This window comes from Schistocerca americana, chromosome 6 (genome assembly GCF_021461395.2).
Source record: "Schistocerca americana isolate TAMUIC-IGC-003095 chromosome 6, iqSchAmer2.1, whole genome shotgun sequence".
Classification (NCBI taxonomy): domain Eukaryota; kingdom Metazoa; phylum Arthropoda; class Insecta; order Orthoptera; family Acrididae; genus Schistocerca; species Schistocerca americana.
The window spans coordinates 366,279,065-366,296,778 of NC_060124.1; the positions used below are offsets into that span (position 1 = coordinate 366,279,065).

A 17,714-nucleotide genomic window follows, 5' to 3' on the forward strand; every position below is an offset into this window, starting at 1 on the left:
GGGTGCACTCATGTGTGCAATGTATCTGTGCAAATGCCACAAAAGGAAAGAGAATGAAACTTTAAATCTAGCAGATATCTGGTCCGAATGTTGTTGTATACCCATGTGGTATCCACATTTCATCTTTAGCAGAGTTATTTCTTGTCCTCTTTTGTTGTTGGCAAAAATTAAACTGTTGACCACATTCTATAGTTTGTTGACCTATGTGCCCTATTCCATTTGCCCTTGTATGGTGACAGTTAATTGACACTAGATTCTTCTCAAGTAGTGACAATAGAGCCCCCTGGAAATCTCATCAACAAAAGAAGTGTATATTAAACAATATTTCTTTTTAACACATCACAATTATGTATATTTGAGCATCGTTAACAGAAATGTGGTGGAGGGGTGGTCTCCATTTCATACACAATAGATTTCATAACATTATAAGTACTGTATTTTACGGACTACAAGATGCACCTTAATTTTTATGCCTATCAGGACATATGACATGTAAGTTCAGGAGACACATGTCAGTTTCTAGACTGTAACTGACTTCTTATAACATTTACGTTATTATGGCATTTTTACTATGCTTGTTGACAAGTTATATTTTGACATTATTTAACTTCCATATTACATATCCATTTTCATAATAGATGAAATCATACTAATTATTTTATTTTCATTGCTCTGATGAAGTTTGAGGACAAACTGTTTCTGAACATTTGTGTTTTTTAATTGTTGCTAATGATGCTTATTGCTACAGTTTGACTAATTCTGCTGTACCTTGATGTTGGATACTATGTAGATACCACTAGATACTGACCCTGGCACCAAAACTACTCGTGATTAAATAAAGAGACAAGTGCAAACGGTGCTGACTTTTTATTCAAAATTTATCAATTATTTATAACCTCGAAAATTGTTTATTAATGACCAGTAATAACAACAAACAGGTTTACAATAGGGTTGGTAGAAATAAGCAATTAAGTAATGTTGTTTCAGAGAGACACAGTGATGCAAGCTCCTCCTACATGGCAGTAGTGTTTTTTTTTTTTTTTTTTTTTTTTTTTTTTTTTTTTTTTTTTTTTTTTTTTTTTTTTCAAAAATATTTTCCAAGTTTGCAGTAAACAGCTATGGGAAAATAAAAGAGTCACTCAAATTTCAATTTTTGACTGGTTTCTGAATCAATTTTGTCTAAACACAAAATCAGTAACCCTCATATTAAATGCAATTACTCTTAACTAAAGCTTTTTATAACCTCTGATATATTGTGTGTGACACTACTTTCTGTTATACTCAGCTACAAAACAAGTTAGGTCTCTGTTCTGTTGAAGATCTATATCTTTTCTCCTTTTTTCTCCAAAACAGCCAATGAATAGTTTGGTAAACATCATGAATTCTACAAACAAATGAATACACCTTCTGATTCCATACGCCAATGAAAATTAAGTTGAGCATGGAATGTTATAGGCTTGGTGTTCTTCCCAGATACACTAAAATTAACATAAAAAAGATTTTAACGGAATATTGAAAAGTGTGTTTTTGATTATTGTTCCTTATTTCATAGGGCTAATGAAAATGACTTAAGCCATTGGTTTAGCCAACAAACAGTACGAACGAGCACTGAGGGATAACCACTATAGTCAAATTCAAATTACAAAGTAAATATTACTGAACCTATAGATGCATGCTGTTAACAGTTCTGTTACTGGAAAGAAATGTACTGAAAATGACAATAGCAAAATAAAAAAGGACAGAGAAGAAGCATGGCTGACCTGCATATCCTTTGGGGCATCGGCACCCAACAAATCCTGTCATGCTCCATTGGCAAGTCCCGTTGTTCAGACAGTGTCCATCACAAGCATTAGCTGGTGTTTCACAACGGTCACCAGTCCACTGAGGTGGGCAGTTGCACTGAAAGTATAGAATAATATAGAATAACATAAGGCATACTTTTTTTACTCAAATAAACACACATTACAATTCATAATGAGATTTTCACTCATCAGCGGAGTGTGCGCTGATATGAAACTTCCTGACAGATTAAAACTGTGTGCTGGACCGAGACTTGAACTCAGGACCTTTGCCTTTCGTGAGCAAGTGCTGTAACAACTGAGCTACCCAAACACGACTCACAACCCACTCTCACAAGCAGAACTGAAGCTGTGAGAGCAGGTCGTGAGTTGTGCTTGGGTAGCTCAGCTTCTATGTTTCGAAAAACAAGATACTTGTCTAGCAACTACCTGGCACCCAAAATTCTAAAAACGAAATAAGGAAAAATCAAGAGTTTTTCAATTCAAATATTTAGGCATAATCATTCAGAAAGCTGGCCTGGGAAACACTGAATACAAAATACATCATCATAAAATGGAAATAGCTTTTAGCCTTTCAAATGATATCTGCAACATAAAATGCATCTCAAAATACACCAGACTGAGAAACTACACTGCAGCGATCAAGTCAGAGTGTCTTTAGGGGCTGAAATACTCATTTTATACAGAAGGTGGGACATTAAAGAAATCCAAAAGACAGAACAAAAGATAACCAGGAAAATTTTAGATCCAAATTATACTAAAGGAGAAATGTACAGACAAACGAAGTAGAAAAGTATACCATCATTTATTAGGATATGAAAAACAGCTAAAATTCTGTGATCACATTAAAAGAATGGAGCCAACCACATTAACTAGACATACTGTGGCATTCTGTGAATCCCACAGTTAAGCTAAAACTGAGACAATAAAACTGATCAGTACAGTTAAAGAAGAGATAAAGGGAGCAGGAATTACATGACTTAATATACCAGATAGCACAAATATTTGGCAGAAAATTCATGACCGAACAGTTAGCCTATGAGGAAACTCCAAAGAAGACTGGAACAGCTTGCTCTGATGAGCAAACAAGAGCCCATTCTAAAGAATGAAAGTAATAAGGGCAAAAACGAAAGCTAAAACAAAAGCCTGAAAATATCCCTTGCTGTACATCATGTGGACTAGTTGGGCCCAAAGATGAATAATAATTGAATTGTAATGAGTAAATTTTGTTTTCTGTTTGCACTCTCAATTGACATTTCATACAGTGTTGAGCAAAGTGGTCAAGGGTGTGACTAGCAACGGGCAGGAGAGGACACTATACTCTCTCAGAGAAGTACATTTTATGATAGTAGGTGTCTGTAATAAAGTGGTAGAATTAGTATGTTTGGTAATTAATAAAAACAGTGTTACAATTGTTTGGAGCTTTATTTTGTAAGAAAGTTTACTTTGTCTCCCTCCCCCTCCCTCCTTCCAAAGAACTAATATGAATCCCCCTCCCCCCAACTCAGCTCAGATCCTGGGTGTGCTCTTGGTTGAGAAAGCTGTTTTTCTTTGTTTTACTGTAATTTCACATTTTTATCTTGCTTTAGTAAGGAGGTCTCCATTTTCATGCACAGTTTTGAACATTACCCATGGGGAGTTTGAAAGTTATAGGTTTCCTAATTTTCCTTATTGCAGGATACAGGATACATAATAAGATCCCACGTCTACTGTAATATTTTGAAAGTAAATGTTGTCTGTGAAACTATAACAATTGAGTGTACCACTGATTCTGATGGCCAGAGTCACTTTTAATCAACAAAAATTATGTTACATTTGGTACACAACTAAGGTTAAGCAATTATGTCATCCTGTGAACTAGTATGTTCAAATTATCCTAATAAGTTAAGAGTTCTCTCAAATGTTATGTTAATGACACAAGACAATCAAGTGCCATAACTGAATGCCTCCTGAACGTCCATATTTGTTGCCTAGCATGCACAGATTAGCTATAGGTTTTCATAATGTTTGCCACAATGTGAAACACTGCTGAAACTATCATCCAAAATAAAATTAATGTGAGATTTACCAGAGAACGCAATATAACACTATTCCTGCACCCGACTCTGACATTCTGTCATGCAGTCACAGCAACTGAGCAATGAAGAAGGGCCAAACAGAGCTAGTGAAGATTAAGTTTAAGACACTCCTAGACACGGTTGAGGAGTGAGGCATATGGTAACCTCCTCCCTCTATGGCCTTTGTGAATGAACTGATGTGGTGTGTATGTATCTGCCCTATATAACCTGATATTTCTTCCTGTGTCAGCACTTAAAGGCATCATAATATTTGCACTTCCTTTGATTAAATAGAAGGTCATAGGAATTAACTGTGCAGCTTCGCAGATGACACATAGGGTGCTGTGAGTAGAAGCTAGACATCTATAAAACATATTGTTCTTAGAGAAACTGGCAAATTCAGTGGAGACTTTGGTGATCTTTCACCTACCAGGGTTATGGATTTGGTTTATGTGCCATATGATATTGTATTCTGGGCTGCGAACATTATGATATATTCATGACTGTGTATCCTGTATAATGATGCTACAATCTTGGTCACTGATATCTAATTGCTGGTATATGTTCCATCTTGATGAAATGTCACATTGCATTTTATGATTATTTTGCATAGTTTGTGCACATTTTATGTATGCCTTATGTACGTCGCATGAAGGTGAAGCCAATGTGATGTCATTTTGATCACGCACATTTTGTCTTTGGTATGACAAACAATCTTCATCTTGTGGACATCAAGGAGCTCCTCATTGGTTTAGCAGTATTGATGTCTATCACTTTACTAATTTTATAGCAGATAAGGTCATTAAAATAACGAAGTCAGTGATTTGATCAGAAGAGGGAAGGGAGTAAGGTTACGAGAGGGGGGGGGGGGGAGGGAGGGAGTATTAGACACAGGGCTTGATCATCAAAGAAAGTTTGCAACTTTCTTTTAATTATAGTGTGTATCCTATTAAAATCTATGTTTACTACAGGATACAACATGTACGGCACAGTTCTCTCAGTAAACAGTTCATGAGAAGTTACCAGCAAAGTTAATAAATAGTAATAGTGGAGCCATGACAAGTGTTCTCTTGCCTTTGGTTGTGGTGTCGATGACAAGAGATCAAAATAGCACATGCCCTTGTTGTGGCAGTACTGTGAGCATCGATAATGCTGGCAATGATCTCCATCATACTGTGGAGGACACACACATTTTGGACCATCAATACCTATCTCACATCTTCCCTTGTGACAATTCAGATCGCAGGCCTTGTTCCTTGTTCCGTTTGATTTGCAGACAGTCTGAAACACAGAGGAAATGTTTGCACAATGTCACTATAACAGATGCGAGTATAATTATTAAACAATAAAGCAAAATTTATCCAAAAATGAGGAATGGTAACCAATCACTTGCAGATGATAAATGAACTGCATTCAAACTTTTGTAATGGCAAAGAAAATTTCAGTTTCTCTACAGCAAACCAAATCTTTACTTTATAGTTTAAATACCTCTCTCTCCCTCTCTCTCTCTCTCTCTCTCTCTCTCTCTCTCTCTCTCTGTGTGTGTGTGTGTGTGTGTGTGTGTGTGTGTGTGTGTGTGTGTGTGTGTATGTGTGTGTACATACGAAAAAAAAAAAAACTGGAAAAAGAGGAGCAGCTTGCTAGAGAACTTGCCTATGCTGTTATCACTGTATAAGTGACACACATCAATTAACTGCAAGTGGGTGGCTGCTTTTCCTCATTTTTACCTATCATTCCATCCTGGAACATCCGTTACTCTAGTTTAAAATTTTCTATTATTTCAGTAATACTAAGGACAATTTTTCTTGTTTTTTGAGTTTCGCTCATTCTCTGATTACCATTGATTATCACACCTTGGTAAATTTTTTATTAAATTTAGATACATAGAAAAATAATGATATGATATGGAGATCCAGAATGTTGTGGGCTACTGACCAAGCTTATGCTGCCATCAATGAGTTCAAACTGGTACCTGCATATGATCAGTGATGTAGTTTACAGATGAAAAATTGGCTAAAGCCTTCTTCAGAAAACATAACACACACACACACATTCACACAAGCAAGCACACCTCATGCACCCATGACTGCCATATTCAACAGCTCAAAACCGAACGCAAAAGCCACATTGGACAGCAATCTGTAATGGTACAATGAGGGGGAGGAATAGCAGGGTATGGTTGGGGAGAGAGAAGAGTGCTGTCTGGTGAAATTTTCAGGGCCACATGGAGGCACGAGAAGACTGACAGATGCAGCATCAGAAGGTTGTATGGCAGAGTGTAGGATGGAAGGTGGGGTGAGGGCCTCTCCATTCTTCTCCAAGTCTCTATCTAAGAACACCAACCTTTCAGCAGGAGAAATGACAGCCATACAGAACCTCAAGACAAATCTTGACCTAATCATGCTACCTGTAAACAAAGTTTCCAACACTATCACGAATTGCAGTGACTATCTGGCAGAAGGCCTCTGTGAATTATTTGTCTACTCCACCTATAAACTCTGCCAGACTAATCCCATCCCAGAAGCACAATTGAAAGTGCTGGGTGAGTTTGACAGGACTGGAATATGAAATTCTGGGTGTGTGGCATGGGCAGGTCTTGCACCTGGGTCTTCCACAGCGATATGATCCCTGTTGGCAAGGGGCTGGGATAGAGAGTGGCATAGCGATGGACTAGGATGTCGTGGAGGTTGGGTGGGTGATGGAACACCACTTTAGCAGGGGTGGGAAGTATCTTGGATAAGATTTCCCTCATTTCAGGGCAAGATGAGAGATAATCAAAGCCCTGGCAAAGGATACGGTTTAGTTGTTTCATTACAGGATGGTACTGGGTGATGAAGCGAGCATCCCTTTTAGCTGGTTTTAGGGGTGGTGGGATGAGAGGGTGTGTGTGGTGAAATGGCACTGGAGATCTGTTTGCAGACACGTATGGGGGGGTAGTGCCTGTCTGTGAAAGGTTTGGTCAGAGCCTCAGCATACTGGGAAAGGGAGTTCTTGTCACTGCTGATACACTGTCTGAAGGTGACCCTACCCAGGAGGGATTTTTTGGTGTAGAAGGGATGACAGCTGTTGAAATGCAGCTACTGATGGTGGTTGGTCAGTTTACTGTGCACACAGGTGTGGATGGGGTCATGAGAGGGGAGGAGGTCAGTGTGTAGGAACGTGGTCCACTGAGTTGAGGAAGACCACCTGAAGCAGATGGGAGAGAAGGTGTTGAGGTTGTGAAAGAATGAGGGCTGGTTATCTTCACCGTAAGTCCAGATCATGACATTACCATCAATGAACCTGAACCACTACAGAGGTTTGGAGTTTTTGGAGGCTAGGAAGGTTTCTTCTAGAAGACCCATAAACAGATTGGATTAGGTGGGTGTCACTTGGGTGCCCACTGCTGTGCACAGATTTGTTTGTATACCTTCCCTTCAAAGGAGAAGTAGTTTTCGGTTAGGATAAAGTTAGTAAGGTATATGAGGAATAAGGTAAGTTAGTAAGGTGTATGAGGTATAAAGTAAGTTAGTAAGCTGTTAAGGAATAAGGTAAGTTACTAAGGTGTATGAGGGAAAGGTTAGTGGGTTTGGAGTCTGAAGGACATTGGGAACATTAAGTGTTCAATAGCTGCAAGTCCATGGGCATTAGAGATGTTGGTATATAGGGAAATGGCATAGGCAGTGACGAGCAGGGATTCAGAAGGTAAAGGGGTAGGGATGGCAGAGAGTCTGTGAAGGAAGTGGTTGGCATCTTTGGCACGGAAGGCTAGATTTCGGGTAATTGGTTGAAGATGTCGGTCAAAGAGGACCGAAATTCTTTCTGTAGGAGCAAAGTCACCAGCTACAATGGTCCGTCTAGGATTGTTGGGTTTGTGGATTTTGGGGAGTATGTAGAAGATAGGTGTGTGGGGTGTCATCCCAGCCCCTTGCCAACAAGAATCATATCCCTGTGGAGGACCCAGTTGCAAGGCCTGCCCAATCCACCCACACAGCCCTTCCTGTTCCAGTCCTGTCACAGGCTTGTCCTATTCCACCAGAGGCTGGGCCACATGTGAAAGCAGCCATGTCATACACCAGCTTTGCTGCAATCATTGTTCAGCTTTTTATATTGTTATGACTACCAGCTAGCTGTCCACTATGATGAATGGCCACTGCAGAACTGTGACTAAGAGCAAGGAAGACCACCCCATGTCACAACATGCAGGTGAACAAAACGTAGCGTATTTAAATGGCTGCTTCACTTTCTGCGGCATTCAGATCCTCCCGTACACCACCAGCTTACGTGAACCGCGAAAATGGGAGTTATCCTTATGACACATCCTCCGCTCCCGAAATTATCCCAGCCTCAATCTACAAAAAACTTACTGCTGCCGCACCATCCAACCAACAGTTTCTGCCCTATCACCTCTATCTTCACATCCCCTCACCCTCATTGTGTGCTGGCCTCTTCCAACACAGAGCCCCCCCCCCCCCTCCCCTGCCACACAGCCCCCCAACGCTGCACCTGTCAGTCTTTTCATGCCTCCACCTAGTCACTGCACACTCTGTCAGATAGCACAATCCATACTCCATTAATTCTTCGCCCACCCTACCCACTACAGATTGCTGCTCAACATGACAGCTGCATTTCGATCCAAACTGATGAACTGATGGAGATGGCGGCCATGTGGGTGCGAGGTGTGCTTGCTTGTGTCAATGTGTTTTCTTTTTTGAAGAAGGCTTTGGCTGAGAGCTAGATGTGTAACAATCTTTTCATTGTGTCTGCAACTCAACGTGTCATCTTTATGATGAGTAGCATTCTATTCTTCATACTGTTGATATTTCAACCTGGAGCTTCCATTGTTATAGAAGTTTTCATAGCACATCTATATTTCTGACTGGCTCAGATATTTTACACAATTATATAAATGAGCTGGCAAGCCACATTCCAAATGATAAGAGCAAGATGCCAGCGTGTATTGTTGACTAACAAATTAATACACTGTGACGCAAGGAAAATGTTAAGAATAAGTGGAAGTTAAATTTGCAGCCAGTTCAGGCCAAAACAAGTTCATCTGGTATCTTTTACAGAGCTTTGTTTATGGCATCAGAAAATTATAACATTCTACATGAACTAATGTGGACTGTCACGTATTTTCTGAAAAATGCATACACACTGCTGGCTGCCAGAATAGTGTATATTGCAGAAATATTTTACAGCAGTAAGGTGTAGTATAATAACTGCTATCAGTCATAATAGAAGGCGATTTTATTTAATGCACGACTGTTACAAAAATATCTTGACTTTTTACATGTTAACTGTTGTATTGGAACTTAAGCTGGTTTACCTATGTTGGTATGGTTTTATTTTTTTCTGTGTATTTTTATCCATTCATTCATCTAAGTAGTATACAGCAAAGATTAAAACTTAGTATGCCCGCAGCAGTCAAGCCTGTGGAGCTAACATGAAAGGGTGAAGAACATTACTTTTCTTATGTTTGTAAAAACTTCTATGGGATGTTTTATCAGTCTTGTACCGTCTGTCTTTTCCTTACCATGATAGAGAGAGGACATAGATTTCTGCTTAGTTCACTAACGATGTGGAATATATTAATTCTCATTGTTCTAGTTCCTTATTTCACCTAATCTATCTACACGCATTGCCAGTACCTGCAATACTTCGGAGAAGCAAGAAATTTAAACAGAGCAAGCTGGACACCACAACATTGTTTTAAACAAAGTAGAGGAGGTAAATGAACTGTCATCTAATAATCGAATATATATGTTTCAGACTTTTCATGCATACAAAAAATCATAATCCTGACAGTCTGGAGTGTGTGTCGCTGTGTGTAAATTAGCTGAGACAAACACTCCTAAGCAAACTCACTATTGTTGCACCTCTTGTGCAGTGCCAACAAGTTCCCATCATAATTATTATTCTGAAAACTATTAATTAATCAGTAGAATATATTAGTCACCACTGTAATTATTGGTTACAATGGTGACTAGGTACAATGTTAATTGACACTGCAATTCATATTCACCATTGAACTTTCCTGTGTTTAATTCATCTGACTTCAAGGCCTCAAGGCCTTCTCGTTTAGCAAAAACTGTGAAACCCCATTCAGATTTAGACACGTCTGGTCAAAATTTAAGCACAACACCTAAACTGAAACAACTTTGATCTAAACATGCATCTAACAAAAATATTTTATCTTCTATACTGTGACATTTGACACATTACCTCTTTTCTTCATCCAAGCCTCTTAGTAACAACAAGAAACATGTATCCCGAAGCAACAGTAGTAAAACTGTTTGCAGACATAGCTGCTTGAATACTGGTTTGCATGTTATTGTTCAGTGCAGTAACACCCACTCTCTCTCTCTCTCTCTCTCTCTCTAAATATATCTGAGCAGCAGATTTTTCCACATATTAAGTTCAGCTACAACAATAATAGTTTCACTTACATAGCCACTTGTATCATTTACTGTAGTTTTTGTGAATCCATCAGGACAAAGGCATGATGGCTGAGGCTCCATAGTTGTTTGATTCATTCCAATCACACAAAGTGCACTTTTATGGCAAACGAATTGGAAGGCACAAATGTCAGAAACTGAAACAAATTAATTATATGTAAGTTTCAAATACTGACACTGAATGAAGCATTTCAGTTTAGCAACAAATTTCTTCCATTCATAAGAACAGAAGTAAAGGTGGCACACATTGACACACTTACTGTTGTGATCCTGTTTGATCTTGTGGGCAATTATTATGTCAGTAATTCTAAACATGCTCTGCACCATAAAAGTTGGGTCCCCATGGCCAAACTTATTCAGACGAACCACACTGAATGGACGGTACATGCTGACATACAGCGTGTCCTCGAACACATCCACTTTATATGGTTTCATTTCTGAAATACAATCAATAAGAATAGAACCGTAAACAATTAATAAGATCAAATTAATAGTTAGAGTAAATTAAAATAGAAAAATTATTCAATTTGGTACACTGATACTGGTTCATCAGCTGTTTCAGCAGAGACTCCTAGTTGGGAGTCAATGCAAACATGGTGTAGAAAATGCTAAGGTGTGAAAGTAAACATGAGTGCTCTAAAAATGAAAGTCACAACAGAGCCACAAAGTATCGATGAAACAATAATAAAATAACATGGAACAACAGAAGAGATCCATGTTTTCAGTGAACAAGGTACACACACTAACAAAAGACAAGAAAATCATAACAACTGAAGCTGTGTACTGTATTAATCACTACACTGCTTTGTACTTCACAGTCCACTCACATTAATAATGCCACTGCCTATGTTCAATGTTAACGTGCAATAATCGCTCACAGATGGCATGTGGCAGCACTGGCAGTGGAGGGTATATAAAGCCTGTCAGGGAGAGAGGGGGGGGTGTGGAATACAATGAGGGATTTACCTGATTGCAAAAGAGTTATGGGTGGATGCATTTCCAAACCAGCTAATTTTATAAACTATTTGCATGCGGCAATAGTTTATACTGTGCATGGCAAAATGGTGCTACCCAAAACAGGCACTGGGGCAACTGTGATGCACGCAGGCCATAGACGACAGGGATGAATGATGGCAGCCAAGATGTGTACAGGTAAATAGACATGCAACTGTTGAGCAACTGACTGAACAGATGAACTGAGGGGCTACCAACAGTGTCTCTTCAGTGACTGTTCAGCTCGTGTATATGGGCCTTAGGAGCAGATGCCTGATCATGAACGCTTGCTGATTGCTGTTCACTGGCTACGAAGACTGGAATTTGCACACCAGTACCACTGGAATTTGCACACCAGTACCACAACTGGATGTCCATTGAGTGGCGACACATGACCATTTCAAATAAATCACATTTCACGCTCCATCAGACTGGAAGCGAACACCTTGCAATGATTACTGGAAGGGTCCAGCCCAAAGAACAGAGCATTGTCGTCTGGGGAATGTTTTCATGGCATTCCCTGGGCGATGTTGTCATTCTGGAAGGCACAATGGATCAACACAAATATGCTTCTATCCTTGGGGACCATGTCCGCCCTTACATGCAATTTGCTTTTTCTTTTTCCTCATCACAATGCCATTTACCATAAGAACAAGAAAATGTGTCACACTTTTCACAGTGTATGTGCATGGTTTGAAGAACTTCAGTATGAGTTTAATGTACTCCTCAGATTTACATTTCGTCAAGAACCTGTGTGATCACCTTGATTGGGCTGTCTGTGCCATAGATCCTCAACCGAGAAACCTAGTGCAGTTGACGATGGCACTGGAATCGCCAAGGCTCCAAATCTCTATCGGTCCCTTCCAGAACCTCACTGACATTCTTCCAGCATGTCCACACTGCAAAAGGTGGTTATTCAGGCTTCTGACAAGTGATTACATTAATGTGACTACACTGTGTATTTATGCTTATGTCGGCTACATATAACATGACACCATGCTTCCATAACGTCTCTCTGCAGCAGCAAGCCTCACATGCCCCAACTTGTGGGGTGCATAAGGTTGGCAGCACATTCATGACTCATCTGGTCATGTGGCATGGGCCTGTAGTGGTAGAGTGGGAGTAGTATTGTTGCATGTGCGTTGTGTCTATTAGCTGTGTTATTGTTTAGTTCTTGTGTGATCTGAGTGTAGTGAGAATGGTTAGTATTGCAGAGGGGGCATTTTCAGTGGAAGAGGTTTTACGTGCAGGAAGAAACTTTATGAAGCATTTGAGGTGGCAATTTAGTTTGCCTTTTCTTGTTTCAAGGTGTCCACATTGTGGCAATGTATGTTATTTGATTTGCAAATGAGTGACAGCAGGATCAGATCATGATGCAACATGAACTGGTAGGCCCACAATTTTAAGAGAATAGAAACCTGATGACATTTCAGACGTCATGTTGCAGGGTTCAACAAAATCAGTGTGGAGATTATCTCTAGAGGCTAAAGTCTCTCGTACGAGAGCACATAAGGCAGAAACCAAACTGGGGATGTATGCATACAAAATTACTGCTGTGCAACAACTACATTTTGTGGCTGATGCAAAACAAAAAATATATACTGTGAATGGTTTCAGCAATTTGTTAACTGACATGGAGTTGGTGTTTCAGATTGAACCTTTTTCACAGATAAACTTGGTTTCACCTATCTGGCTGCATTCATTCCTAAAATTCACGAATTTGGTCTTCATAAAATCCACATGCATTAAGAGAAAAGCCATTGCACACAGAGAAAATTGGAGTGTTGGTTGCCATAATGCAAGCATGAACTATAGGGCTGATCTTTTTTGATACTACCATCACTTCTGATGTGTATTGTTCCCAGATAATTAATCCATTTATTACCTTGATAAATGAAAATGATATGAGTCATTCATTTTTCCAACAAGACAACATTAGTGCTCATGTGACTCACAAGCCCCCATGTCTTTTACATGAAATCTTTGGAGACAGAGTAACTACAAAAGGTCTTTCACCCTGGCACTCACCTGATCCATCTACACCTACTGCTTTAGCTTGCGCCTACGAGATTTATGTATCAAAATAATCCAAAGTCACTAGATGAACTGAAGACAGTGATAATTTATTGTCTACATTTGATTACAAGTGAAATATGGGTAAATGTGTTCAGAAATAAATGTAAATGTGTTGACCTATGCCTTCAGGAAAGAGGAAAACATTTCCAGCGCCTACTGTGATTTTGATGAGTACAGAGTATTCAATTACAATTAATATAATTAATTAATTTCATTGTTTTAACTGCAATACACCGAATCTCATCACCCATCATAATTGTAGCTACTAGCAGTGAATCCTGGCCCCTAGCTTACGCTGCAACATGAATGTACTGCCAACCTTATGCACCCCACAAGGCGAAACATGTGAAGCTCACTGCAAGAGACTTTGCGGATGCACTGTAAATTACCAGATATGTGGCTATTCTGTTAAAGGTGGGGGCGGGGAGAGGGAGAAGCTGCTGCCTTTCCAATTATATTACCCAACTGCTGTTTAGCATCTACTGATAGCTTAATATTCACCTGATCACACTGGTAGTTTTCACCATGTAGCGGAGATGCTAAGTAGCGATAGGCACAACAAAAAGATTCACACAATTAAGGCTTTTGGCCATTAAGGGCTTCGTCAGCAGTACACACACACACACACACAACACAACTTGCACACATGCCTGCAGTCTCAGAGAGCTGAAACCACACTGCGAGCAGCAGCACCAGTGCATGATGGGAGTGGCAACTGGATAGTATGGTGGGAGTGACGGACAGGGAAGTGTTGCAGTTTAGATGGAGGGCAGAAGAGAAGGTGCAGAGGGGGTAAGTAGCGGAAAGGAGAGAAATAAAAAGAAATAAAATGAAATTAAAAGACTACGTGTGGCGATGAAATGACGGCTGTGTAGTGCTGGAATGGGAACAGGGAGGGGTCTGGATGGATGAGGACAGTGACTAGCGAAGTTTGAGGCCAGGAGGGTTATGGGAACGTAGGATGTATTGCAGGGAAAGTTCCCATCTACGCAATTCAGAAAAGCTGGTGTTGGTGGGAAGGATCCATATGGCACAGGCTGTGAAGCAGTCATTGAGATGAGGGATATCATGTTTGGCAACGTGTTCAGCAACAGGGTGGTCCACTTGTTTTTTGGCCACAGTTTGTCGGTGGCTGTTCATGTGGACAGACAGCTTGTTGGTTGTCATGTCTACATAGATGCAGCACAGTGGCTGCAGGTTAGCTTGTAAATCAGATGATTGGTTTCACAGGTAGCCCTGCCTTTGATGGGATAGGTGATGTTAGTGACCGGACTGGAGTAGGTGGTGGTAGGAGGATGTATGGGACAGGTCTTGCATCTACATCTATTACAGGGGTATGAGCCATGAGGTAAGGGATTGGGAGCAGGGGTTGTGTAAGGATAGACAAGTCCATTGTGTAGGTTCAGTGGACGGCGGAATACCACGGAGGGAGGGGTGGGAAGGATAGTGGGCAGGACATTTCTCATTTCAGGGAACGATGAGAGGTAATCGAAACCCTTGAGGAGAATGTAATTCAGTTGCTCCAGTCCTGAATGATACTGAGTTACAAGGGGAATGCTCCTCTGTGGCCGGAATGTGGGACCTTGGGAGGTGGTGGGAAACTGGAAAGATAAGGCATGGGAGATTTGTTTTTGTACAAGGATGGGAGGATAATTATTGTCAGTGAAGGCTTCAGTGAGACCCTTGGTATATATATTTTGAGAGGGACTGCTCATCACTGCAGATGCGGCGACCATGGGTGGCTAGGCTGTATGGAAGGGACTTCTTGGTATGGAATGGGTGGCAGCTGTTGAAGTGGAGGTGTTGCTGATGGTTCGTAGGTTTGATGTGGACGGAGGTACTGATGTAGCCATCTCTGAGGTGAAGGTCAACATCTAGGAAGCTGGCTTGTTAGGTTGAGTACAAACAGGTGAAGCAAATGGGGGAGAAGTTGTTGAGGTTCTGGAGGAATGTGAATAAGGTGACCACATCTTCAATCCAGATAGCAAAGAGGTCATCAATGAATCTGAATCAGGTGAGGGGTTTAGGATTCTGGGTTTTTAGGAATGATTTCTCAAGATGGCCCATGAACAGGTTAGCATCGGATGGTGCCATGTGGGTGCCCATAGGTGTACCGCAGATTTTTTTGTAGCTAATGTCTACAAAGGAGAAGTAATTGTGGGTGAGGATATAGTTGGTCATGGAAACTAGGAAGGAGGTTGTTGGTTTGGAATCCATAGGGCATCTGGAAAGGTAGTGTTTGATAGCAGTAAGGCTATGGGCATTAGGAATGTTAGTGTACAGGGAGGTGGCATCAATAGTGATGAGCAGTGCACCGTGTGGTAAATGGACAGGAACTGTGGAGAGTCGATTGAGGAAATGGTTGGTATCTTTTATGTAGGAGGATAGGTTCCGGGTAATAGGTTGAAGTTGTTGGTCTATGAGAGCATAGATTCTCTCAGTGGGGGCACAGTAACTGGCCACAATGGAGCTTCCTGGGTGGTTGGGTTTATGGACTTTAGGAAGCATGTAGAAGGTGAGAGAGCAGGGAGCTGTAGGGGTAAGTAGAGAGATGGACTCTGGGGAAAGGTTCTGGGATGGGCCTAAGGATTTGAGTAGTGACTGGAAATCCTGCTGGATTACTGGAATGGGATCACTGTGGCATGGTTTGTAGGTGGAAGTATCTGACAGCTGGCGGAGCCCATCCACCAGGTAATCTTTGTGGAGTGGTGGAGCCTTTGTCCGCAGATAGGATTATAAGGTCAGGATCAGTTTTTAGGGAGGGATTTGGGGAATGATGTTGAGGCAAGGTTCGAGGTTAAGAGGCAGTGGGGGGTGGTTCATGGTTGGATGGAGGAGTGAAATGAGTTAGGCAAGGTTCAATATTGGTCTTTGGTTGAGTCTGATTGGTCAGGTTGGTGGCGAAAAAGGGTTTCCACTGGAGGGACTGGGAGAAGGAGAGAAGGTCTTTAACTAGTCCTGCATGGTTGAATTTGGGAGTGGGGCAAAAGGTGAGGCCTTTGGAAAGGACTGTTGCTTCTGTGGGACTAAGGCTTCTGGAGGATAGGTCCATAACTGTGTTGCGAGTGTGTTTGGGTTCTGGGTTCTGTGTGGTGGTGGGAGGGAGTTTTGGAGGGTGGGGTAAGTGTAGTAGGTCTGCAAGACAGAGTTTGTCAGCTATGAGGGGGCGAGGGGGAGGTTTGGAGGTTGTTGTAGAAGTGGTACACAGTGGTACTCCGAGGCGGGAGTAGGAAGTGAGTAGGATGGAGAGCTTTTTGAGGTGGTGTTAAGGATTGGCAGAATCTGAACAGGTGGAGATCAATGTGGATTGAGGGGTGGCAACCAGAGATGGGTAATTTGATGGTAAGTCCATTAGGGGGGATTTCATGAGCCAAGCAAACAATGCAGGAACAGTATGTGTGACTGGGATCTGGCTGGGGATAAGGAAACTTTTCTGTATTGACACACATGGGAGGAGCAGGGATCCATGGTGGTGCACAAAATGCAAAAAATTACGTAAGAAAGTAGAATTACGTCCGAAAAATGATCCTAAAATACGTCCAAATATGTGTGAAAAGTCATGCCCTGAAATGAGAAATGTGCTGCCCACTATCCTTCCCACCCCTCCTACCAAGCTATTCCGCCATCCACTGAACCTACACAATATACTCGTCCATCCGTACACAACCCCTGCTCCCAATCCCTTACCTCATGGCTCATACCCCTGTAATAGACGTAGATGCAAGACCTGTCCCATACATCTTCCTACTACCACCTACTCCAGTCCGGTCACTAAAATCACCTATCCCATCAAAGGCAGGGCTACCTGTGAAACCAGTCACATGATTTACAAGCTAACCCGTAACCACTGTGCTGCATTCTATGTAGGCATGACAACCAACAAGCTGTCTGTCTGCACGAATGGCCACCGACAAACTGTGGCCAAAATACAAGTCTACCACCCTGTTGCTGAACACACTGCCAAACATGATATCCCTCATCTCAATGACTGCTTCACAGCCTGTGCCATATGGATCCTTCCCACCAACGCCAGCTTTTCTGAATTGCGCAGGTGGGAACTTTCCCTGCAATACATCCTACGTTCCTGTAACTCTCCTGGCCTCAACCTTCATTAGTCATTGTCGTCACCCATCCAGACCCCTCCCTGTTCCCATTCCAGCACTACACAGCTGTCATTTCACCACCACACTCAATCTTTTAATTTGATTTCTTTTTATTTCTCTCCTTTCCACTGCTTACCCCCTCCGCACCTTCTATCCTGCCTTCCGTCTAAACTGCAGCACTTCACTGCCCGCCACTCCCACCATACTATCCCTCCCCTCCCTGCCCCAGCCTCGTCCGTACCCCCACCC

At 41.4% G+C, this 17,714-nt stretch overlaps 1 protein-coding gene across 1 annotated transcript in view; it reads right to left on the reverse strand.

The window, feature by feature from the left end:
- Positions 1-17,714, reverse strand: part of LOC124619330 (low-density lipoprotein receptor-related protein 1) — a 756,280-nt gene that overhangs the window by 41,029 nt on the left and 697,537 nt on the right. Inside the window, exons 66-69 of the mRNA XM_047145639.1 lie at positions 10,554-10,730; positions 10,285-10,430; positions 4,931-5,137; positions 1,761-1,899 (exon numbers count right to left, since the gene is read on the reverse strand). Coding sequence (XP_047001595.1) covers positions 1,761-1,899; positions 4,931-5,137; positions 10,285-10,430; positions 10,554-10,730 — 669 coding nt within the window. The remainder of the gene's footprint in view (positions 1-1,760; positions 1,900-4,930; positions 5,138-10,284; positions 10,431-10,553; positions 10,731-17,714) is intronic.